Raw genomic sequence first — 25886 nt, forward strand, 5'->3', positions numbered from 1 at the left:
GCAGCTGATTATTGTACCAGCGCCACTGAGTGGTGGGATTCAGAATGAAATAAGGGGAAGGAATCGCAAAAAGATCAAGTGAATAATTTTAGGGGAGGAAAGTGAATTACATTTTATTTGAAAACATAAGGGGCTGTGCACATACCATGTGGGAAATTGTTCGCTGTTTCCGATTTGATAACTTTATTATAATGCGTCGTTAAAAAATCCCTAGAATACACAGATACACATCATTACATTCACATCAGTACATTCAATACATTCATTCATGTTACTACATAGATTACATAATTCACTTCATATTCATTGTCTTCATCACAATAAGCTGTATCAGATAAGTTTCAATTTTTCAGAATCACTACGTCTCAGGTGAGTATTTTTTTCAGGATCGCTATGTCTCAGGTAAGTATCTATTTTCTAGTATTATTGATCATGATAATCAAACATGTATTCAAACAATTCTTTCTTTTCAGGTTTATTCCTTGTCTTTGTTATGCAAAATAGTCTACTACTCACGTTTAATCTCTCGCTAAAATTCCCCAATTTATGCGGGCTGGGCTTCTAAGATTTTTGTTACCTATAAAAGCTTTCCTTTAGAGAGTTTCAATAATGTATAGATCTATACCTGTTACTTTTTTTGGAAGGCTAAAATTGGCTCAATTTATATTTGATTATTGTATTCAATTCACTCTAACTTGTATTTCTTTCTATCGATGTTTTTGTTATTCATATCCTTCGCTTGTGACAATTCGCGATGCAATGTTATTCAAGTGAGGTTAGCCACACTCCGCAGGGGTGTGACACTCCCCCCCAGTACGACGCTGGTGCTGAAGCGGCTTACTCTCCTTAGAACTCACGTCCAGTACAGCGATCTTGACCGCCGGTCTTTCCAAAAGGCCGTGCATAGTTTGCACTGTAACTCGACGAACCTGATTGTCTGTGGAACGGACAACCTTGACAATACGACCCTTCGGCCAGCAGTTTCTAGGAAGATTACTATCTACCACAACAACAAGATCTCCTTCTTCAATTGGTTTCGTTGGTAGGAACCACTTCGTCCTTCGTGTTAAAGTCGGCAAGTAATCCTTCACCCACTTCCTCCAAAACATGTCGGCGTACTGTTGCGACATCTTCCATGATTGCTTCAGGACGGTGGCTTTGTCATCAAATGCGATCGGGGGCTTACTTCCGTTTGAGCAACCCAATAGGAAATGGTTGGGTGTCAATGGTGGCTCAGTATCAGTATCTAGTGGTACGTGAGTGAGCGGTCTTGAATTGATGATCATTTCGATTTCCATCAGCATTGACCGCAATATCTCGTCGGTTGGTAATCGTGGGGGGTTGAACCCATTTAATATTCTTTTTACAGATTGCACTAGTCGCTCCCAACAGCCTCCGAAGTGTGGAGCGGCCGGTGGGTTGAATATCCACTTCGTGTTTGGCTGGACGATCTCCGCCATAAGTCTACACATGTCTACCTGTTTCAGAGCTTCCCGTAATTCTTTTGAGGCACCGACGAAATTAGTTCCATTATCGCTGATAATTTCGAGTGGAGCACCTCTTCTTGCGATGAAATTTCTCAGTGCCAGAATGCAAGAGCTACTAACTGAACTACTGACAAGGACTGCTTTGGGAGCGCCAGGCTTCGAACTGTGTGGACCTTCGGTAACTCGTATACTTCACTAACGTCGCAATTGCCAGAAATCTTCACTCTCAGCTTCATCGACTCGTTTTCTTCCCTTTGTTGACCCCCGGTCCAATACAGACATAGTGGATCCGATGTTTTTTGGAGTGGAGATTCAGTTCCTTCATCAAGCTGTGCTCCATAAAGGTAGCTGAAGAACCGTCGTCGAGAAAGGCGAAAGTCTTAATCGTTCGTCCTTTACCATAAAGAGTCACGGGTGCGTACCGAAACAGAATATTTCCAACCATACTGGAATGGATATGGCAATTCTGCGTTGTCGTGCGTCCACCCGAGGACGTCGATGGTCCTACCGCTTGATCGTTATATCTATGGTCGTCGTGCAGTAATTTGTTGTGCATAAACGAACAACCGTTCTTGCCGCATGGAGCTCTAATATGGCAGGCCCCGAAATGCTTCCGTAGACACTTCCTACATAGTCTCCAATCTTTGACAATCGCCCACCGTGAACCGATGTTCATGTTGAGAAACTCGTGACACGTTTCCAGGCTACTGCATTCTCCCTGACACACGAAACAATCTCGCGAACCGCCTTCTGCTCGAGTCTTCGGGGTGTGTTCTTCGACAGGGTTAACATCAGAATGGATATTTATGTAATTGTCGTCCCTTCGACCCCTTCGCTCTGGTTTCGGAACTACCATGGATGGAATAGTGACAACGCTGGCTGTTTTCATCAATTTCCTCAGCCAATCTCCAAGGTCAGACAAGGTTACTCTTTCTAGAGTTTGTCGATGATATGCCCAGTTCAATCTAATCGAGGGAGGTAATCGCTCCACCAACTCATGTAGTAGAGCTACGTTACACAAATACTCATCAAGACCAGACGCATTGATAGTAGCACAAACGTTTTGAACGGCTACTCCAAATTCGATTAACGTTTGTAGCTTCTCTGCTTTCGGTAACGGCATTTCCCTGATCTTGTTAATAAGTGAATGCACGATCACCTCTGGTCTACCAAACAATGTTCTCAACGTGGCGATGGTTCCCGACAGGTTTGTCGGATACAACAGACGGCAACGTACCGCTTCCAAGGCTTTCCCATTAAGACTTCGTTGAAGACGCAATAAATTTTCTTCGTCGCTGTACCCGCAAATTCTAGTCGAGTTCTCATAGCTTGCAACGAAGAGCGGCCATTCTTCAGGGTTGCCGGAGAACGTCGGTAATTCTCGACTAATACATTGTCGTGCCGAAATTTGGCTTTGACTGAGCGTGGAAGCGCAAAACAAACTGCTGGGATTAATCGGTTGAGACCCACTCACCTGAGGATTCAAATCTGCCGCATTTCCGTCTTGCACGCAAAATCGCAGCAATAGCTGCCTCCGCTCCTCCAAATGTCTTTTCTCTAATGATTGCCTCTCCTCCAAAAGCTGCAACTCCCTTGACAATAAGTCTCGCGCCTCCCTATCCTCGTTCGCAATACTCTGAGAGGGACGAAACCTCGTTGAATTTGCCGTTGGTTCACCGCAAAATGAGCCCAAGCCACGCTGAATAGCCTCCGTAGGCCCGTGCACTCGACGTTCCGTAAGTAGTTGACATCCGTATATTTGCCGCTGGTCTGAGAGGGCCTTCTGATGTTGATCATCTTTTTCCATCATGATCTTCTCGAAGTTTTTCATCTGGCTGTTCAACTTCTCCTGCATTTCTGTTAATTGCATCTGTATATCCCGAACTGATGTAGGCTGTTCACCGTTTGTTGACATAGCCGTAGCACCTGTAGCGGTTGGCGTTGAAGTACCGGTTGGGATCTGAGCTGCCGCTCTAAGGCATTTCTCGCAGCTCCAATCACGATCCTGTATACTCGCATCCACACCAACGCACACGAAATGATACCACCGCTCGCACACATCACAAGCAACCATCCGACTATCATCTGGATTTCCGCAACATCCGCAGCTTATCTGCTGAGATTGATTTACAGGAGAAGTTTCCCTCCTTTGTACATCATTCATTTTAGACATAATGACTTTGCCTCCCGATCGCATAAACGGATTTTTTAAAATGTGGGAAATTTTTCGCTGTTTCCGATTTGATAACTTTATTATAATGCGTTGTTAAAAAATCCCTAGAATACACAGATACACATCATTACATTCACATCAGTACATTCAATACATTCATTCATGTTACTACATAGATTACATAATTCACTTCATATTCATTGTCTTCATCACAATAAGCTGTATCAGATAAGTTTTAATTTTTCAGAATCACTACGTCTCAGGTGAGTATTTTTTTTAGGATCGCTATGTCTCCGGTAAGTATCTATTTTCTAGTATTATTGATCATGATAATCAAACATGTATTCAAACAATTCTTTCTTTTCAGGTTTATTCCTTGTCTTTGTTATGCAAAATAGTCTACTACTCACGTTTAATCTCTCGCTAAAATTCCCCAATTTATGCGGGCTGGGCTTCTAAGATTTTTGTTACCTATAAAAGCTTTCCTTTAGAGAGTTTCAATAATGTATAGATCTATACCTGTTACCTTTTTGGAAGGCTAAAATTGGCTCAATTTATATTTCATTATTGTATTCAATTCACTCTAACTTGTATTTCTTTCTATCGATGTTTTTGTTATTCTTATCCTTCGCTTGTGACAATTCGCGATGCAATGTTATTCAAGTGAGGTTAGCCACACTCCGCAGGGGTGTGACATACCACGTGGACAGAAAAAGCTTTTAGACCCTCTCCCCCTCAGTGGACAAGCGTGGACATTCTTCCTTTTTTTAATTAAAATAATTAAGGAAATAACTGAATTAAGCCTAAATTCCATTTAAGTTTATTTTATTTCAAATTTTACTAGCTGTACCCTGTTGTACCAGCTTTGCTGTGGCTCATTGTTGTTAAACGGTAGAGAAATGAGTAGCATAACAAAGCATATGTTTCATTTAATTTTGAAGATATGCAGGCTATCTAGTTTGCCAACACGCAAACTCGTAATGTACAGTTGACCAGGTGAAGAACAAGCCGCATCTGAATATAAACTACACAACTTCAAAGATTGATCTTGAGCTTTACTTATTGTGATTGCAAACGTCAGTCGAATGAAAATAAATGGATTGAAAATGATTTTTTAATACAATCCAGGATGATATCACATAGAATACATAGACACAATAATATTAATTTAAGTTCACAGCTTTTTTTTCAGAAGTGTACTTATTCCATCTGGAACATCTTCGCCAGTAATAATCCAATCAACCTGATTGATTCGCTTCCATTCGTTTCATACGAAATTCCAGTAGAACCTTTTTCACATAGATATTCTAGATCGGATGAAAAAATAATCCTTTCATTTTGGATTATGAATTTTTCATCGCACAGCAAATCGATGGGCAGTTGTGAAATGTTCTATACAAGACCCAGTAATTGCTTTGACAAATGCATCGTTTTATGACAGAGTTACAGCGTTCCAAAACCCACTCAAAATTTTCGATGTCGCATTCTGGTCCTTTTTTTTTGTTGAGTGCAGATCTTTGCCCACTCCGGAATATGATAGATCACATCAAATGCCGATTCATCTTCACTCTGGATTTCCGATTCACCTTTAGTCGGTAGCGCAATACGAAAGCCTGCTCGGACCAGCTTTGTCAAATGACTTTTACAATAATCAGAATGCAAGAGAAATAAAAATTAGTGAAAGGGTGCTCATACACTGTTTGACCGAAGTCGAATATTTGACTATTTTTGATAGATAAAATTTGATCTACGTGTACTGATCAAATATATTCGACACAAAACAATACGAGCAAATATTTAGCACTTGTTTACTTAAACTTTTTTAGACCAATTTGTCAAAGTATGTACTGACGTTCGTTAAATGTTTTGTATTTTTGATGTTTGGCATTATTTGCCACTGATGATAATTGAAGAGTGGCAAACAAAGTGGTAAGTGACAAATAAAACTGCCAAGAGGGATGCCAGACCTTTTTATTGTAATTTTTATTAATTCATTTTCAAATCAGTTCAAAACTTCAAAATGCGCACAATAACCCGTGGAAAGAATCGTGACAAGCGTTTGGCTGTCATCAATAAAACGTATGTGTACATAGGTGTGCGATAGTTTTTTTTATATGAATATATTATTTCTGTGTAAAGAAAACAATTTCATAAATTTAAGTTGAATAAAACATTGGTACATATGATTTATTCGTAATTTTATTTATTCATATAACGTCTTCGATGGAAGTAACCATTTTCATCAATAAATATTTTTTCTTTGAAAAATGACAGCGGATGCACACAAAATAGTATCCGACTCAACACTCGACAAACAGTGTACTATGTGATAACCGTGTTTGGCATTCACTACAAACAACTGTATTTGGCCAAATAGTTTTATGTCAAATTTTTGATAAAAACAAATAGGTGTAATTATGGTTGTAAAATATTTTTGCCAAACATGAAATTTGTACTAAATTTTGACCAAATTTTTTCAGCCAAAAAGTATCAAATATTTAACCTCCGGTCAAACAGTGTACGGCCACCTTTATAGTCGATTACTCACAAAACATCGCAACCGCTGGAGAGAAGCTAAACGGATCGAAACAAATATGAGCGAAACTCTAACCAATTAACAGATGAAAATGGAATGTTGAATGAATCACCAAAACAAAACAATTTGTATTTTGATTTGATTGCAGGAATAAAGCAATTCAATGCCTTCATTGATGATGGTAATTTATTTTTAATTTTTAATGATTTCATAAAACGTGTTTAATTTCAATCTATTACAGGAAACCATAGATTTTTTATGTATTTACAGAAATGGACTGCTGAATATCAGCACAGTTTGGATGAATATGCAACTTTGGCCGACTATAATAGCGATTATGTTGATATTGAATTGCGATCTAATATGAATATATTCATGAATTGTCAACGCACATAATTTTGCTGCATGTTTCATTAGAAGCATGTTTCATCGAACATCAGAAATTTCGAGTGCTGATATTCAGAAGTCCATTTTTGTAAATCCATAAAAAATCTATGGTTTCCTGTAATAGATTGAAATTGAACACGTTTTATTAAATCATTAAAAATTAAAAACAAATTACCATCATCAATGGAGTCATTGAATTGCTTTATTCCTGCAATCAAATCAAAATCGAAATTGTTTTGTTTTGGTGATTCATTCAACATTCCATTTTCATCTGTTAATTGATTATGAGTTTCGCTCATATAATCGACTATAAGAGCCACTTTTTTTAAATTTAATTATTTTATTCTTCCGTATGTATTCAGAGCATTTCATTGACATGTCAATATGATGTAATATGTTCTTCATTAGGATCTAATATGATTTACTGTTTCATGATTTTCTTCAGCACGCAACACGATTTACTGCAGTACTGAATCGATTTGAATTATACGCTCATACGACACACAAACTGCATCGGCGTAATATACGCATATGATGTGGATTAAATATATTTGATGACAATGTACAACATAAAACTGATGTTTATTATACCGAATTGCGACTTAATTTGATAATGATATATAAAATCGGGTTTTTACATTTTATGCGATTTTAAATATACGCAATACATACTTTTATTGATATAATATGCGATTATGATTTATTCTGAGTTCTTGTAAGACTTATCACGTGCAAAATTATACGATTTAATGTTTGCTGGGTAGTATCTCAAATATCCACGTAAGCTATCATACTGAAATGTCTTCACATATTTCATAAGGGGCTGTCACATACCACGTGGACAACTTTAGGGGGGGTAGGGGTTACGGGAATGTCCACGCTTGTCCACGGTGAGGGGGGAGGGGGTATAGACAATATCCACGTGGACACGTTGAATGAGTATTTTGAAAAAAAAACTTTTCACATCTGTGTCCAACAATGTGTGGAAATTTCTGCATTCTGCATTTTCAATAAATTCATTCGTATTTATCGACAAAAAGGATTGAACTGTCTGATAGTGCTGAACATCTATATTTTTCATATAGTTGAACTTCTTTGCTGAAATGTGTATTCTGAGGATGTATTTTGGAGTGCATCTTTGAGGCAAGTGGAATGAACCATAATCAGCTATACCCAAAAGTGGTCTTCACCCTGAGAAAGTCAACTTTGTATCTGGTGAGATTCGAACGGAATTCTGCAACTACACAACTAAACGAACCAAAATCAGTGATTTATAATTAGTCAATATGATAGATAAGCTGTTCCACCAGAATTATGCCAAATCCCATGTTTCTTTGACAGCCCGAAAAAAATTCTTGGAGTTTGACTGGGATGTGGTACTCGGTGGAGTACGTATTTTGGCTGTACTCACCAGATATGGCATTTTCAGCTGCCGTTAGAAAAAGGGCAAGAATTTCGACTCATGGAATGGCATAAAAAGTATCCTGCACAGTTTTTTGACGAGAAAACAAAAGATCTGTGAATTTGTGGAGAAAAAAACGGTGCACATACAGTACCTTTCAAGAAGTTAGAACCACTCAAGTTTTTGAATTTTTCAGCGATCAGGAAAAGCTCGGTTCAAACGAACCTATCTTCGTTAATTTTATAAAGGAGTAATAATGTTAAATGGGGAGTAACATCTGGTTCTAAAGTTATGGAACACCGATACTTTATTTTTTTTTTTAAGGAAGGTTACAAAGTTTGTTTTATACACGAAAATAGTCATTGTATACCATTTTATCATTTGGACCGATATCTTTCGCATTTCTAAAGGCTAAAAAATGAGTCGTTCTATAGTTATGAAACGAAGTGTAGAATCGTATAAGTGTGTATCCTAAAAATTATGCTTTTGTTTTCCCCCTAAAAATTGGCAAAAATATTTCGAATAATTCTACATATCCCAAAACTATGAAGTTGTACAGAAAGATCATTGATAGATTTTTGTGGTGCAGATTGATGATTAGAAAAAAATAAGTGAACAGCTATTTGAATTTAATTGTTCTATTCAGTCGCGAAACATTAAAAAAAACTAAACCGCCAATGTTTCATAACCAGATGGAAAAGTCAGGAGTAGAACGAAGTATTCCGGAATAATTTGTTATTGTTTTCGTGTCAAAACTACCGCGCGATTATTAATTGGGCACCAGTTAACGAAATCCGGACGGTCTTCAGGAACTAGGGACTTCCCCTTGAAAACCAATTCGAGAACTAGTGATGAATAATCTTATGAAGGGTAGATGTAGCTAAAAAGCAGTATCATTATTTGAATGGACATTGAACTAAAATGAGTTACGGATTAGAAACTGGTTGTAATTCATGCAAAATCGATTTAAATTTTGGAAAGAAGTGATAGTTTTCCATTGGTTCTTTATTTACGAATCACCGGCATTTTTTGTTCAACTTCACGGGCAATGTTAGGAAATAAACCAAAAATTGACTACGAACCGCTATTACTAATGAAGCAACACAATTTTTTCGCCGAATTTTGTATCCAAGAAGAGAAGAAATGTCCACGTGGACAACAGAGGGAGGGGTATAGAAAATGTCCACGCTTGTCCACGGAGGGGGAGGGGGTGTCTAAAATCACGCTTTTTCTGTCCACGTGGTATGTGGACAACCCCTAATGTCTTCAATTTGTCTTCACAAAATCAAACGTCTTCACAGTAAGTCAAATATCTTCAAAATGAAGACATGTCTTCAAACTTGGCATCCCTGCTGCTGTAGCTCTACACTGGAGAAATAGTTTAGTAAAAGCAGCTACCAAATCTTTAGTAGCCAAAACATTGGTAAAATATACATATTTTTTGTAAATATTACCAAAATCGCGTAAAAGTGGTGTCAGACGCAATGAACGTTCTTACCAAGGATTCGTATATGTTACTTCATACCATTAGTAACCTTGTTTGTTTTGTCATACCTAACAGCTGTGAAGCGCGCACTTTGCAATTGCCATTTCTCTTTTGGAGACGAAGATAGATATTCGGAGGTGAGCATTTTGTTGATGTTATGTTTCATTACATGTATACATATTAAATATTATTAACATATGTTTTTCCTTTGTTCATGGGATTGTTCACAAAATACGGATGAAACGCTGTGCTACCGACACTTTGTTAATCAGCTATCTCCGTCCCTAAATAATGCAAATCAGAGCGATGCAGCAGGAAGAGGAACGGAAACTTTTTCGACTACTCGAGACTTTGGAAATGCATATGAAATTGATGTGGTTGAGGCTGCGATAGTAATTTTCCCCTTGTACGCTGCTCATAGAATAATTGATGTTATGAGGTACTGTTATTATTATTCACAATGATAATTTTTATATTGTAGAATAATTGATACTGTTTATAGAATAAGTTATATGTTATTAGATTAATGTATTCTAAGTATGTGGAGTTAAATGTAATCAAATACATTTTTTGAATTAAAAATAATTATTAAAAAATATTTTCATAATCCCTGATAGGTATTCATCACAAATGAGAAGCAACATTTTCACTGATATTCAACCAATGTTGGACCAAAAAATCGCAGTTTGTTTGACATTTTTTCCTACCATTTTTCTTTCGTAACATGTACCAATGATTAGTAGGGTAGAAAATGACTAGAGAATTGGTAGCATGTACCAAAAAATTCGTCATATTTACTAAATTTTCCTCTCAGTGTATAACACTCTCCAGTTTCATACCCCTTACATGTTATGTGTTGCTGTCAAAGTCTCAAGAAAAAGTAAACATACCGGTAGACAGAAAAGAATTTTCAAGTGCTCAGATTGTAGCGAAAACAGTATTTATTGAAAATCATCGTAGAAATACAAGATGTATCTCCTTTTAGTTATAACAATAATTTGCTTTCTGATGCCCTTCGTTTCAAAGATAACTAAATTAGTATATAGTTTCGTTATAGTAATCGGAACATTTTTAACTCACAAACCTTTGTTTCAGATCCTTTTGATGGTATTCCGGGAGAGTTTGGAAGTCCGCGCACTGCGAGCCGAATCAGAACACATCAAAAGGGAACTTTCGAAAATATCTATGCGAGATGATTACATCAAGTATGTGAAGGTGGAGCGTAAACTAGTTGCGGTCGACACGAAACTAAATGAAGCCAAAAGTGGAGAGTCGGCCAGGAGAATGGTTTACGAATACGGCATCCAGTATGGAGCATATGCCATTCTGGCGCTGAGTTTGGTGATTATTTCTATTTTCTATCGCTACACACCGGTCGTGGTTTTCGGAAAGAACTTCAACTTCGCACCGTTCGAACGGGTGTTGAGTTTTCCGACTGGCGTCCCCAATTCGGTGTCGTGTGTTTTTTGGATTGTAGTGAATAATTTTGTCGCCCGCACTTGTGCGGGATATATTAAATAAATTGATTTACGTATTTCCCAAACTGTTTGACATTACTACTTAGCGTTTTATTTCTAGCGATCCAGATAGCATTCAACAAATTGCACTTGAGCTTCGATCCATTTCGCGACATCGAATAGTGCTTTCTCGGAAAAGCTAGGTCCCATGAGTTGCAAACTAATTGGTAACTTTTTCTCCGACAGTTTTATCGGAATAGAAATCGCAGGTATTCCTCCCATGTTTGCAGATTGGGTGCAAAAATCTTGAACTGCGCACTGATCTCGATTATGACTTTTTGTGAATTCTTCATACAGAGGAGCATCGCTGAGAGTCGTCGGTGTCAGCAGAATATCCACCTCTCGGAAGGCCCGATCAAAGTCATTTGCAATCAAACGTCTCACTTTCAATGCCTTTTGGAAGTACGTATCGTAATTCTTTCTCAAGAGGAAGAAGTTTCCGGCTAAAATTCTATTTTTAACAACAGCGGTAAAACCCTCCGCTCTTGTTCTCGCATACAACTGTTCTGTGCTTGAGTTCTCGTCCGATCGGTGACCATATTCAATGCCATCATATCGGGACATATTGCTGCTGGCTTCACACTGATTGAGTATCGAATACACAGAGATTGAAGCCGATGTGTAAGGAAGCGATACGGCCTTCACAGTAGCACCTGCATCTTCCAGCATATCGGCTACCTTGGACCATGTGGATAAAACTTCCCCAGAGATACCATCGCAGTGGTATTCTACGGGAATTCCAACCTTTAATCCTTTCAGCGATATTCGATCGACTTCGCTGACGAGAATTGCATCAAACGGCTTTTTTACGGTGGTCGAGTCGTGTTGATCGGGTCCCGCGATAGCATTGAAAACAGCAGCGCAGTCGTCCACGGTTCGTGTGAGAATCCCTGGAACATCCATCGAATTCACCAGCGGAACCAATCCATGTCGAGATAACAGCCCATACGTTGGTTTGAATCCAACTACTCCGCAGTAGGAAGCAGGATTACGAGTGGAACCTCCTGTGTCTGATCCGAGTGCCCTAAAGTCAATAAGATATAAATTATTTTACATGCGCACCTACAAACAGTTACCCAACATCTTACGCAAAACAAACACCGGAAGCAACCGCGACGGCTGAGCCTCCGGAACTCCCCCCAGCAATTCTGAAATCAGTCCCACGCAAACTTTCGCTCCAGAAGTTCTTTGTTGCGCCAAAAATAGAATCCACCGTGCCAGAACCCATGCCAAACTGATCCATGTTAGTCTTCCCGATCAAAATTGCACCGCTTCGTTCCAGTCGATCGTAGACGGTGGCATTGTATGGAGGCACAAAGTTTTGCAACATCCTTGAGGCGCACGTTGTGTGGATGTCTTTGGTACAGAAATTATCCTTCACGGCAATGGGAGCTCCATCCAGGATACTAACGGGTTTGCCTTGTTTGTACCGTTGAACCGATTGCTCCGCCTGATGCAGCGCCTTCGTCGGGGTAGTTCGAATAAAAGCATTCAACTCCTTGAGGTTTTTAGCACGAGCGAGTGTTTGTTCTGTGACCGCAAGTGGTTCGAATGCTTTGCTCCGGTAGCATTCTGAAAGCTGTTGAACTCTGAATGGAAAAGGAATTCGAACACACCCTTTGAGTTTTATACCTCTTTTAACATTAAGGGCAATCTTCGATTCATTATGTTTGAATCCAGAAACACACAGCCATTTATATGAATCGTAAAAATTGAATTCCTGCGATATTCGAAACAACGTAATGTCAACACTGTTTATATTTTGGTCCGTTTTCGAATCGTACCAATACGAATCAAGGTAAGTAGAAGTATATTCTAAGGTGAGGCCGTTTCGTTACTAAGTTGACAGGGGAGCGGTATATGAAAACAGTACAGAAGAAAGCAGAAGGGAAATTATTTGCTTGAAGGGTGAAAGAGACATACTGATCACGAGCGATCTTGGGCACAAGCGTATTGTGTTTTGTTTACAAACAAAACACAGTAAACTTCCAAGATGGCTGAAGAGTGGTTTTAACCAAGGCGCGTAGAAGTATATCCTAAGGTGGGCCAACTTGCTAAAACCACTCTTCAGCCATCTTGGAAATCTACTGTGTTTTGTTTGTAAACAAAACACAATACACTTGTGCCGGAGCTCGCTCGTGATCAGTCTGTCTCTTTCACGCTTCAAGAAATAATTCCCCTTCTGCTTTCTTCCGTACTGTTTTCATATACCGCTCCCCTAACCAACTTAGTGACGAAACGGCCTCACCTAGTACCATAGACCCGTCTTGGTTTTAACCTAAGTGGTGCGGACTCAATCCACTTAATTTTCAAGCAAATTCATGTATGTTTTCAAGCGATTTCTTGCAATAAATTCTCGGACCACCAGAGATGCCAGATTTACAAATATGTTTGTAAATTTACAGACACATCTGTAAAACACATTTTATTTTTGTTGCAGACTTTTTGGATATAACAATATTTCACAGGTTTTTGAAAAATGAGAGACTCTCTTCATCACATCAAAGATATTTGACTCACCGTATGACATTTTTCCAAAGTTTTATTACATACAAAGTTTTTATATTTAGTTTATATCAATACACATCTGATACACGTTGGACCTATTTTTTGAGTCATTCATTAGCACTTTGCCGTCCGGCGTAACCACATTGGTTACGTGCGCAAAATAGTTCGCACCGCAGTAATATCGTGAGTATAGTATCGCTCAGTGGTCGACGACAGTACTTCAGTATCTTTTGCATTCTGTTGGTGTTTTGTTTGGTAACAATACTTGTACGCGTCAACCATTTTTATGTTTTCATAAGTACTTTTGCCCTGACATCACTGCAGACGAAAGAGACGATACGATTATTCACAATGAATAAAAAATTGCATTCTCTTCAGGTAGGGAAAAATCTTGAACGAAAATTGTCTCGGATAATTATTTTATATTCGGGATAAGATTGTTTTGCTCAAATGCAAGGAGATTTATAAAAAAATAGATAAGTTAGGGTCAGGACTATGTTTTAAAACTATTTAACACGTTGACTGCCGTTGACAGTCACCGGTGACTATCACCGTGTTTTCGCTCAGGCTGCGTTAGTCACCGGTGACTGACAGTATAACATATGATAATGAAGGTAACTAATATAAGCATATAAGCTTATAAGCATTTCCTTTCGAACAAGAATAAAAATTTCCATAGAGTTACAATAAAACCGTGGCACTCAATATGTTAAACAACATCGAAAAAAACTTTTCATTTAAATTTCAACAACTTAAATTTGCTTTCGGGTTATGCCTATGACGAAATATGGGTTACTGTTCGATATTGTTACCACAGACATGGTTCATGGTCGTGCGGTGATCTAAAACTTTTATAGCCTTGCATGGCGGATGGAACATGCACACTGCATTTTCTTAGAGATTTAGCCAACGACCCGACCGCAAGCATTGGTGGATGTCCAATATACAACGAAGAAATACTGATAATGGCGGACAATCATTCATAAAAAATAAAATATATTCCTTTTTCACTTTACATTTAACGTTAAAGAGAACAAACATGTCGGATTCGTAAATGAAATACATCGGGAATGGAATACAAGGAATGGTTTGCGTTTTTTTTTAAATTTTTGTCTGTGGTCATCGAGTTGACGCTCTATTCCTCGATATGTAAAACATAGATATGAACACAAGAGTCACGAACATTTCACGTATGTGTAGATCGTTAAAACATTTAAACACATTAGTTATTTTTTATTTTACAATCAACATATTCACTAGAAATAATTTTCATGGCAGAACAACGTTTACCGGGGCAACTAGTATATATATAAATATATGTACAAAATACAATCTTGCGTGCATCGCGATGTAGAAAGTATTAATGAATCTGAGAAAATTAACGTTAAAAGACATTTCTACAGATCTGCACACTTTTACAGACTTTTCCACATTTTTAACAGCCATTCACATGTTTTTACAGACTTTTTTGACGTAGGACTACGTCTAACCGGAAGATATAGGGGGTGAAATGGAAATCTAGGCACTGAACAAGTAGGAAAAAATGCAAGATTTGGAACGCTTATAACTCGAGCATTTCTCAATAGATCGCAAAGGTTTTTGCATCAATTGATAGGAAATATATCTACGCATCTATCATAACGAATAACATTTCATTTTTCTTGAGATAAATAATTGAATAATTGTGAAATATCAAGCATTGTCAAAATGCACTATGTGCCCATTTTTGATTGGTCCATTTCGTGCTCCTCAAATCGTACCGACCAAAACGGGCAACCAGAGCAGCAGCGAAATAGAATGAAGCACGATTGGAAAGGAAAAAGAAAAAAATGAACGAAACATTGGTCGCAGTCTCACACATGCGTAATTCCCGAGCCAGCCAATTTTTTTTTTTTTGGCAGACTTATCTCACTTCTTAACTAGGCGAACCTAGCCAGAATTTTCACCTGCCCCCGGGCTTCTGAATGCCAAAGGGGGACTAGGCTCTGCGGAATGCACGTATCTGCATGCTCGTGCTGTTTCAGTCCTGACCGAGAAATTGTCGGACAATCGCGCAGGTGCTAAGGATGACCGACTTTTGGATGCCGGCCAATTCCTTCTCCATGTTCAACACCTTTAGCGCTTCCAGAAGTGTCTTCGGGACAATTCCAGTTCCAGAGAGAACGACTGGAACAATTCTTGGGACCTCCCTTAGCCCCCACAGTTCCTTGAGCTCCACGGCCAATGGTTGTGGGGGTTGCCAACCTGCCAACCTAGAGGATGCTAGGTTGTCATCCAATGAAAGCGAGGAATATTCACATCGATGGATTTTGAATTTTGCACGGAAGGTTTGTCCTGATTCCGCTCCTGTGCAAAAAATTGTTCGAGATATACCACAAGATAGGTGCGATCTTGATTCCGAGTTTTCGATGGTAGAATTCTCTCTTGCTCTGCTTTCATGTAACAATTCTGCTCCGGGATCGGATAGAATTAAGTTCAACTTGCTGAAAAACCTCCCTGATGTGGCGAAACATCGCTTGTTGAATTTATTCAATCGGTTTCTGGAGAATAATATTGTTCCAGATGATTGGAGACAAGTACGAGTTATAGCTATTCAAAAACCCGGAAAACCCGCGTCCGACTTCAATTCGTACCGCCCAATAGCAATGCTGTCTTGTATACGGAAATTGTTGGAGAAAATGATCTTGTTTCGCCTTGATCGATGGGTTGAAACGAATGGCCTACTCTCAGATACACAATATGGGTTCCGCAGGGGCAAGGGGACGAATGATTGTCTTGCGTTGCTTTCTTCAGAAATTCAAATGGCTTACGCCGGAAAAAAACAAATGGCTTCAGTATTCTTGGACATAAAGGGGGCCTTTGATTCTGTTTCAATAGAGGTTTTGACAGACAAATTACACTCTCGGGGTCTGCCGCCTCTATTGAATAATATGTTATATAACTTGCTTTGTGAGAAGCATTTGAACTTTTCTCACGGAGATTCGGCAGTAAGTCGGGTCTCTTACATGGGCCTCCCCCAGGGCTCATGTTTAAGCCCCCTTTTGTACAACTTCTATGTAAGCGACATCGACAATTGCCTTACACAAAATTGCAGCCTAAGACAACTTGCAGATGATGGAGTGGTCTCTGTCGTAGGATCAACAGAATCCGACCTACAAGAACCCTTACAAGATACTTTGAACAATTTTTCAACCTGGGCCATTGGGCTAGGGATCGAATTCTCCACGGAGAAAACAGAGATGGTGGTTTTTTCTAGGAAGCATAGACCAGCAAAACCAAAGCTTCAACTTTTGGGTAAACCGATCACTCATGCTATGTCATTCAAGTATCTTGGGGTCTGGTTCGACTCCAAATGTACTTGGGGGGCCCATATTAGGTATCTGAGTAAAAAACAGGAAGTGGGTTATATCTATGGTATAACCGCAAGGGTGACGTAGGACTATCGTTGATTTAGAGATCATTTGTTTGAAGTTGAATCTAAATCCATTCTGAATGAATGTGTAAATGAATATTTGGGGGACTTCGAAAACGAGAGCGTTTCGTTGGAGGCACAAGGTTCTTCACAAGGATAATCTTCAGAAGATTTCCTGCTAACTTCACTTGATTGAAAACTCACAAAACCAATTGTATTTGGTCGCAGCATCATATGAATAGAAAACATTAAAATAAACTCTTTCGCTTGAATGTAATTCTCAATTCCAAGGGGAACTGGCAGATTATTTTTCAGCAACGATCATTTCTTTCCAGGTTTCTTCTCGATAACCAGCAAACGAAAAGAGTTGCGCGCGTGCATGTGTGTGTGTGGCGGCTGCTTCGATGTCTTCCCGGGGAACCGTTTTTCGATGCTGATACTCTCCTGGTCACCTTCTCTTCTCCTTCTGATCGATCGGCTTTTCTGCGCTCCCTCACAGTTAAAACAAACTGATTGCGTTTCAGGTCAGGTCAGGCCAGGTAATGAATCCTTCGATCCCTCGATCCTTCGCCGTTCAGCTCGTTCAGCTCGTCCAGCTAGTTCAGCTCGTTCAGTAACGATGTTGTCTTGTCGATGTCCTCACGGAAAATGAATGCGTTTCATGATGATGATGTTGGATTAAAGAGGCTTTAAACTTTTCAGTTCATTCGCCTCTAATCGAATGCGTTTCACCACCAGAATATCGTTTCACCACCAGAATATCGTTTCACCACCAGAATATCGTTTCACCACCAGAATAAATGCTTTTTGTGCGCGATTGAATCGAGAGAAGGTATGGTTTACGATAGCAATTTGGAAGGCAAACTAGAGGGGAATGAACTCTCTGAGTTTGAAACTTTCGGAGACTGAGCAATAATCGATTGAAAATTATATAATTTTCGCGAAACGAAACATTTTCCGTTGCATACGCATACAATATTGGATACGAAAATATCCTACTGATGGGGAAGAATAACCTTCAGAAGCTTTCCTGCTAATTACACTTGGTTGAAAAATTACAAAATCAAATGTATTTGGTCGCTGTGTTATATGGTTAGAAAACATTAAAATAAACTCTTTCACATGAATGTAGTTTTTTAATTCCCAGGGGAACTGGCAGATTATTTTTCAGCAACGATTAGATTTTTCCAGATTTTCCTCGATACTTGAAGCCCACCGGTGGTTAATGATAACTCGATAACCACCTGTTAATAGCACTTGATTAAACAATATTTGGTCACAGTGTTACATGAATAGAAAACATTAAAGTAAACTCTTTCGCATGAATGTATTTTTCAATTCCTACGGGAACTGGCAGATTATTTTTCAGCAACGATTAGATTTTTCCATTCCATTCCTTCTTTAAGCGTGATTCATTCTGCTTCGGATCAACGGAACAGTATGATAATCATTTCATACAAAAGATAAAATGTCCAAGAGTTATATCATTGCTATTTATTGACTCGAAAAATTGTTTCAATAGCTTAATGATAGCTTCGAAAACAGGTTATTGAAATCATACGTATCCGTATGTAGCGCGCCCACTTGGAAGCCCATTAATCCTATTGGAATGTGAGATGGGGAAGCTCATACTCACGTCTATGCATTATGCTGTACTCTTCCAATTAATTTCGTTTTTGCAGGCCGAACTGAAAAATTTTCAGTTGAGTTAACTGTACTGTAAAAGAAGTAATGCTTTTGAATCCGGACACTGCATTTCATTCAAAATCATACCACAGCCATAACATTTTTTTTCATGTTCAATTTATGCGATTAATAGTTACTAATATAGTTACTGATAGTTACTTGATACTTACTAATCAATCGTATTAATTCAGCATGCACGAAATGTTGTGTCTGCGGTATGATATTGAATGTAACACAAAGTGTCCGGATTCAAATACATTACTGTATAATTACTTCGATGTTATTCTTTTCTCTCTCAGGCTAAGCTAAGAATATAATAAAGAGGGTGGGGTTTACATTCAAGTCTGTTATGGTATATAATCAGCCCTATTCTGTATTTCGATCGATTCGAAATATTTCGAACGACTCGATGAAATTCCATCCTTTGTTTCGTTCGAGTTGTTTTTGCATTTCGTCCGATCTGTTTCTCTTTGAATATTAAATGGGCAAAACGCTCGAAATAGGGAATGCGAGATTATAACTTGAACGAAATAACGGTTTCGAACGAAATGGAAATCCCTCGGAATACAGAATAGGGCTGAATATCACGCTTCCTTTGCTTTCGTTCATTTCTTACTCTACTCTCGCACCGTGAGGACTTGTTTGTTTGGGACCAAGAAGACAGCTCGTTAGTCTTTCGGTGGTAAGGCACCATGAAAGCAGCTCGGATAAGCGCACCAGCCGCAGAAAGCGTGAAGAAGCCACATCGCTATCGACCGGGAACTTTAAGTGAAATTCGTCGCTTTCAGAGGTCGAACAAACTGCTGATCCGCAAGCTACCTTTGCAGCGTTTGGTTTGTGGAATTGCCCGGAACTTCAAAACCGACTTGCTCGTCAAACTTCGCGGTTATGGTACTGCAGGAGGCCTATTCGAAGATACCAATTTGTGTGCTATCCACGCAAAGCGCGTCACATTATGCCCAAGGATGTCCTTGGCCCATCGTATCCGAGGAGAGCGTGCTATTAGCTTAGCATATAATCAGCAGCCCTTTTCAGGGCTCCTAATTTGATGTATTAGAGTTCAGGAAAGTTTTTTGCGGGCCGAACTGAAGGGAGCATTTAGCGAAAATCGTGTTGTCGATGACAATTCGATACCGATAGGTGCCATGGATATGGATTTTGATAGTGAAGAATATGAAATACATGACATGATGCAGTGAATATTTCCCCATATCGAAGAAATCACTTTGATGAAACTGCATTATAAAGTTATTTGTGTACTAATGGCGCAATCTATAGTCGATTCTAATTTGCGCTGGGTATTTCCTCGGAGGATTCGATTCCTCCTTTGAGCGTTATTAATCTGTTTCCGGCAAAAGGAAGTACTATGATAATCACATTATTCGGAAGATAAAATGAAGATGTTTTCTGCTAATTTCCTTCAACCTTCAAACATCTCTTTCTCCCGTTTGTCGTTTTTGCGTTCGCTAATCCTTTCTCACAACACCCATTTCTCGTTTGAGAAACTGTTGAGTAAACATCGTTTGCCAGTGCGCGTAGAGCGGGAATTCCTAAAGATTCATTGCACCTCTAATAAATTGCCGAAAGACGTGGTCTTACGTTGATCGCAATTGATTGAAAAATCCAAAACGAAATGTATTTGGTCGCAGCAATATATGAGTAGGATGCAAATAATCGCTCGAAAATGACATGATTTTCGCGATGTGTAACATTTTCCGTTTTTCATGTTATGCATCCAATATTGGATACGAAAATTATCTACTGATGGGGAAAAATAATATTCAGAAACTTTCCTGTCAATTGCGATTGATTGAAAAATCACAAAACCAAATGTATTTGGTTGCAGTGTTGTATGAATAGAAAACATTAAAATAAACTCTTTCGCATGAATGTATTTTTCAATTCCCAGGGGAACTGGTACGCGGAACGCGGAACGAGGGTTCCGCGCGTGTATGTATGTGTGGCGGCTGCTCCGATGTTTCAAGCGGAACCGTGGCATCACTCTCCTTCTGGTGGATTCCCTTCTGGCCTAAGGTGCACAAACAGGCTCTTGATGACACCGTTCATCAGCGCTTTCATGATAAACGAAGAGCTTCACCACAACAGCGACAACATGCTCCAATCGCTGTTCAATTATAACTGAGTGGGTTTACGAGCGGCGCTCGCTTATATACCGATTGGTGATTTCAATAGCCTGTTTTGAAACCAATTTTAAGGCTATTGAAACAAGTTTTTAGATGAAAAAGTAACAAGTATATAACGCGTAGACATTTTATCTTTCGAATGAAGTGTTTATCATACCATTTCGTTCAGTTGTTTAAGAGCTATTAACGCTCAAAATCTCGGTGTCCGGCGTAACGCTTTCGTTTTCGAAACTTTGATTTTACACCCCGGTATAGAAATGAAAGACGTAGTCCTACGTCAAAATGCCAACAAAGAATAAATTTTCTCCGTACAATTACCGGCACCTGGTGGGGAGCCCATCCCGAAGATCTCGAGGTTTTGGCAGGCCTACTCCCACTAAAAGATCGCTTCAATTTATTATCTCTTCGGTTCTTCATCCGGTGTAAGGTCATGAACCTATTGGTGATCGGAAATTTTGAGCGGCTGATCGAGCTAAATTTTCACTCCGGATTCATGAGTTCATATCATGAATTCATCTCCATGCAGGTTGATTCTTCTTCGTATATTCCCAACCGTGTTTGTTTCCCTGACTACATCAATTCCTCTGTGCATTTTGATCTGTCCATGAAGCAAGATATCCATGGATATTCAGATTACCAACGATCGAGGATCGCTCCAACGATCTTCGATGAAAAATATAGGGGTATCAATTGTGATAATATGTACTTTACTGATGGGTCCACTATAAATGAGTCCACAGGATTTGGAGTGTTCAACGAATTTTTTAGCACCTCACACAGTCTTCAGAATCCTTGCTCAGTGTATATTGCTGAATTGGCAGCAATTCATTGGGCGCTGGACAGCGTCGCCTCACGACCTGTTGAACACTATTACATTGTAACGGATAGTCTTAGCTCTGTCGAAGCTATCCGTTCAGTGAGGCCGGAAAAGCACTCGCCGTACTTCCTTGAGAGAATACGAAAAATTTTGAGTGCTTTATCCAGACGCTGTTATGTCATTACCTTTGTGTGGGTCCCTTCTCATTGCTCAATTCCGGGTAATGAGAGGGCTGACTCATTAGCAAAGGTAGGTGCGATTGAAGGCGATATTTATCAGCGTCAAATCGCCTTCAATGAATTTTACTCTTTAGTCCGTAAAAATACCATCGCTAACTGGCAACGCAAATGGAACGAAGATGAATTGGGCCGGTGGCTTCACTCGATTATCCCTAAGGTTAGCCTCAAACCATGGTTCAAAAGTCTGGACTTGAGTCGGGACTTTATTCGCACCTTCTCCCGACTCATGTCCAATCACTGTTCGTTAGACGCGCTACTCTTTCGTTTCAATCTGGCCGGCAGCAATATCTGCGTTTGTGGCCGAGGTTACCACGACATCGAACACGTTGTTTGGTCGTGTGAGGTGTATCTTGTTGCCAGATCGAATTTAGAGAACTCCCTTCGGGCTAGAGGAAGGCAGCCCAATGTGCCGGTGAGAGATGTGTTGGCTCGGTTAGACCTTGATTACATGTCCCAAATATATGTTTTCCTTAAATCTATCGATGTTCGTGTGTGATTATCCTTATATCCTTATACCCTCCATTTCTTCCTTTGTGAGTAATTGGTCCGCTTGCTATAAACAGAAGAATGAAATGTAAATTCACAACTGATGTACGAATAGATTTAAGAATTGAGTGTGTGTGATTATCAACATTGTAATAATTTCCTTATACCCCATCCTTTTTCTGAGAAAATGTCACCCTTTTAATCTCGAGTCCACCACGAGTAATCGGTTTCCCACATTACTAACCATAGATTTAAGAAAATTGTTCATATATATAGTTTTAAAAATATATTTAAGATTTCGGCTCCTTTAAACTTATGTAACTGAGCCTGTAAAAATAAACGAATTTATAAAAAAAAAAAAAAATTGATTTTTTCATAATCTTTGCCAGGATCTGATGAGTATGTGAATTTGGCATTTGTTCTGAGCTTATTGATAGTTGGGGACTTTCCTGATTATTCAATTTTCACCAATTCTTAAATTGTTTCCAGATTGAAAGTACAGTAATTTACAATTAGTTCGACATTTAGCTAATTGGACGGAAATTGTAATGCGACTTATTTAGTTGGACATTTTTGTAAACATAGAGATCCAAATTATGACCCCACATTGAAAGTCGACACTGTACCACTGTCATCGCAAATGTTCAATTACAGGTTAAAATCGCCTCCAATGCGACACTGAGTGGCGCTTCGGCACGTCGCATTGAATGTAATTTACTGTACAACATGTCACAAAGCTGGATGGGAAGAAATTTTCCAACTGTGAAAGCTGTGCCGAGTGGCAACAAATCGGTAAACAGGAAGGTTTAGCCGAACAAGATGGGGATATCGAGTGATAACAAAACAATAAACTCTTTAGATTGAAGATAATTTTGTGATCCTGAAAAGGACCCTTTTTAGCCTGCATGTGAATCCAACGAGCGAACAAATCGTAATGAATGTATTTTTTTTGCCATCGCTCCCTTTTAACGCTCATTCGTTCGTCTCGTTGGACTCGCCCCTCTGGCTGAGTCTGCCGATTTGTCTCTATCCTGTGAGTGTGTACCGCTAGAGTATAAAGCACGCCGACCCTAAAAAAATATCTTATTATCTTTCAAACCGTAAACCCGTGTGGTTGTACGGAATCGGCATCGTGGACGTAACAAAGGAGGACAAGTTAAGGGAAAGGCAAAGTCTCACTCGAACCGTGCAGGTCTCCAGTTCCCTGTTGGTCGCATTCACTGATTGCTCCGCAAGGGTAACTAGGCCGAACGGATTGGTGCCGGAGCACCAGTATACCTAATAGCGATTATAGAGTTTCGGCCGTCGGAGTGCTCGAGTTGGCTTGCAAAGCTGCTCACGACAATCAGAAAACCCGCATCAAGAACAGAGCAGCTTCGGTTCGGCGCTCATCAAGGCAACAATTAGTTTCAGTGAGTGGCAAAGTGTTCCTCCGGCACGTCGCATTAAATGTAATTTACTGAACAATATGTCACAAGCTGGATGGGAAGAAATTTTCCAACTGTGAAAGCTGTGGCGAGTGGCAAACGCAATAGCTAAACAGGAAGGTTTAACCGAACAAGATGGGAATATCGAGTGATAACAAAAACACAACACCAAAGGTTCTTTTCAGAACCATCAACATATTCATAAAGAGTAAACAGTAAACTAATCCATTTTTCAGGTAGATAGGTAGGTATTCACGTAGGAGAAGAAAATAAAACAATATATTTAAATATATATTTAACAAAAGCTGTTCCCTTTGTATAGTCCTACGTCACTCCGGTTATGTCCCCGACATTACCCACCCGTCTTTTTTTTTAAAAACCATCTAGCATCTCTTCGTTCCACTTTTCATCGAATATTTTCAAATCGCAGGAGTAAACATTTACGTGACTCTGACTTCATTTGTTTTTATACCGTTCGGAAAAATATTAACTGCTGGATAGCCTGAATCCTGGATTTCTTTTATGTGTTTTTATAATTTCGCAGTAGCGGCGAAACTTAACAGATTTGATTTCTGGATACAACGATGTTGCTAGAAAATAAATAAAGCCTAATTTTCATGCATGAACTCCAATGATAAGCGTTCAATGATACAATACACTTTAATAAAATTGCTCTATAGATGTGAATTCAAATATTATTCCTTTACGCCGAAAATCTGCAATAGCATTGTTATGAATACTACTTCCCATAATCTTCGTGCAATGCATTTTATTTACTGATACCGATGAAACTGTTCTGGAAAATCGATACAAAGTTCTTTAATAACACATTTCAATGAAGTTCCATTACTAACACCGGACGATATTTGCCTGCAACCGCAAAAATTAAACTTTAGAGCATGTTCCATACACGTAAATCAGTTCTTACATTCTTATCTTTCAACTCTTTGAGATAACTCGTTAGTCATTCAAGGAAATCGAATGATAAGATGATTATTGCTGAAGGTAGCTAGTTCCTTTGAATCTTTGAAATTTTGTTGTAGTTTGATCCTTTTGAAAAACGAAAGCCTAACACTAACATCCTGGAACTAACTCGGAGTTTGAAAACACAGTTTCGATCAAATCCAACACGTATATATACTGTGTCGTCCGATTTGTCCTTTATCTGTTTGAATTCTGCAAAAACAAAATGAAATTGAGAACTTCCTCTATCTCTTCAACAAGCTAAACTTACCAAGAATGTTGGAAAGCACAAGAACTGTCACTCCATGAATAAATATATTCCACAGGCGTTTCCACAGGCTCCCACCAACGAGAATATTCCAAGATTAGTGCTTTTTCTTGTTTCCAGGTATAGGTTGTTCTTTATAGTGATAACTGTGCAAAGAATTTGTCACTGATTGCTGTTATATGAAGTCCAGCTTCACCAACAAAACTGTTTTCGCCGACGTTACGTCCCGTCCATTTTCACGGTGAAATGTTTTGATACCTTATGACATTTCACTTTTGCTATGTACGTACCGAACGAAATTCGCCAATGTCGAATTTTGCTCCCACGTCAATATCTTTGAGTGAACTAAGCTTATTCGTTTTTGGAGGTTGCAATCTCTGTCCAAGTTACTTGTACCAGTATCGAACAAGTAATTGGCCTCTAACTTGAACAGAGTGTCTGTTCTCTATTCACTGGATACTTCAACTAGAGCGCTGACTGGCATCGTCTAAATCAGCCTTAAGGGTCCCTTAGGCGGCGGTGACACTGGATGCTGAAAAGTGGTCGTACGAATTGTATGCAATAGTGAAGCTAAACAACCACATTGAGTTGTATTGGTGTGGTTACATTGCTTCCCCCTTGCTTCGTTCGTATTCGTCAGCTTCTATCGAACAAAATTGTTTGTTTCTATTCGTACAATCAAATTTTCGTGCGTACTCCTATCCAAAGTAACCTTAGCCTTACACGATAAATGATAATGACATTACTTCGTCAGAATGACAATAAAAATGATCGTGTAAGGTTGTCAAAATTGAAACGACGGGCATTAATCCTAGCAAACATTAAATCGTATAATTTTGCACGTGTCAAGTCTTACAAGAAATCCGAATAAATCATAATCGCATATAATATCAATCAAAGTATGACTCGTGTATATTTGAAATCGCATAAAATGTAAAAACTCGATTT

The 25886-nt window shown here is 39.1% G+C and overlaps 2 protein-coding genes and 1 long non-coding RNA gene across 5 annotated transcripts; 1 reads left to right on the plus strand and 2 right to left on the minus strand.

Annotated features, from left to right (window-relative positions):
- Nucleotides 1-10344: 10344 nt before the first annotated feature.
- On the plus strand, nucleotides 10345-11027 carry LOC129773521 (guided entry of tail-anchored proteins factor 1-like). Its single transcript, XM_055777136.1, has 2 exons — nucleotides 10345-10509; nucleotides 10567-11027. The coding sequence occupies exons 1-2, from the start codon at nucleotides 10441-10443 to the stop codon at nucleotides 10990-10992; spliced, it is 495 nt and encodes a 164-aa protein (XP_055633111.1). The 5' UTR covers nucleotides 10345-10440; the 3' UTR covers nucleotides 10993-11027.
- On the minus strand, nucleotides 10472-12767 carry LOC129773515 (glutamyl-tRNA(Gln) amidotransferase subunit A, mitochondrial). The gene is made up of 3 exons (XM_055777130.1): nucleotides 12621-12767; nucleotides 12077-12567; nucleotides 10472-12012 (listed from the first exon to the last, which is right to left on the minus strand). The coding sequence occupies exons 1-3, from the start codon at nucleotides 12651-12653 to the stop codon at nucleotides 11046-11048; spliced, it is 1491 nt and encodes a 496-aa protein (XP_055633105.1). The 5' UTR covers nucleotides 12654-12767; the 3' UTR covers nucleotides 10472-11045.
- Nucleotides 12768-23985: 11218 nt separating this feature from the next.
- On the minus strand, nucleotides 23986-25627 carry LOC129761890 (uncharacterized). 3 transcript variants are annotated; one of them, XR_008740494.1, is made up of 3 exons: nucleotides 24942-25466; nucleotides 24365-24883; nucleotides 23986-24297 (listed from the first exon to the last, which is right to left on the minus strand). It is a non-coding gene; the product is annotated as an uncharacterized LOC129761890 (long non-coding RNA). The 3 variants fall into 3 exon arrangements; XR_008740493.1 differs by having other exon boundaries at nucleotides 23986-24577; nucleotides 24636-24883; nucleotides 24942-25460; XR_008740492.1 differs by having other exon boundaries at nucleotides 23986-24883; nucleotides 24942-25627.
- Nucleotides 25628-25886: the final 259 nt, after the last annotated feature.

Source organism: Toxorhynchites rutilus, chromosome 1, assembly GCF_029784135.1.
Source record: "Toxorhynchites rutilus septentrionalis strain SRP chromosome 1, ASM2978413v1, whole genome shotgun sequence".
NCBI classification, from domain to species: domain Eukaryota; kingdom Metazoa; phylum Arthropoda; class Insecta; order Diptera; family Culicidae; genus Toxorhynchites; species Toxorhynchites rutilus.

Excerpts from the sequence above, each read along its gene's own strand:
- LOC129773515 (XM_055777130.1), bottom strand. The coding sequence starts at position 12,653 with ATGAATCGAAGATTGCCCTTAATGTTAAAAGAG. Across the intron at positions 12,568-12,620 it reads TGCCCTTAATGTTAAAAGAG|CTTTCAGAATGCTACCGGAG; the intron begins GTATAAAACTCA and ends AGAGTTCAACAG. Across the intron at positions 12,013-12,076 it reads GCTTCCGGTGTTTGTTTTGC|GGCACTCGGATCAGACACAG; the intron begins GTAAGATGTTGG and ends TATTGACTTTAG.
- LOC129773521 (XM_055777136.1), top strand. The coding sequence starts at position 10,441 with ATGTATCTCCTTTTAGTTATAACAATAATTTGCTTTCTGATGCCCTTC. Across the intron at positions 10,510-10,566 it reads TTTCAAAGATAACTAAATTA|ATCCTTTTGATGGTATTCCG; the intron begins GTATATAGTTTC and ends CCTTTGTTTCAG.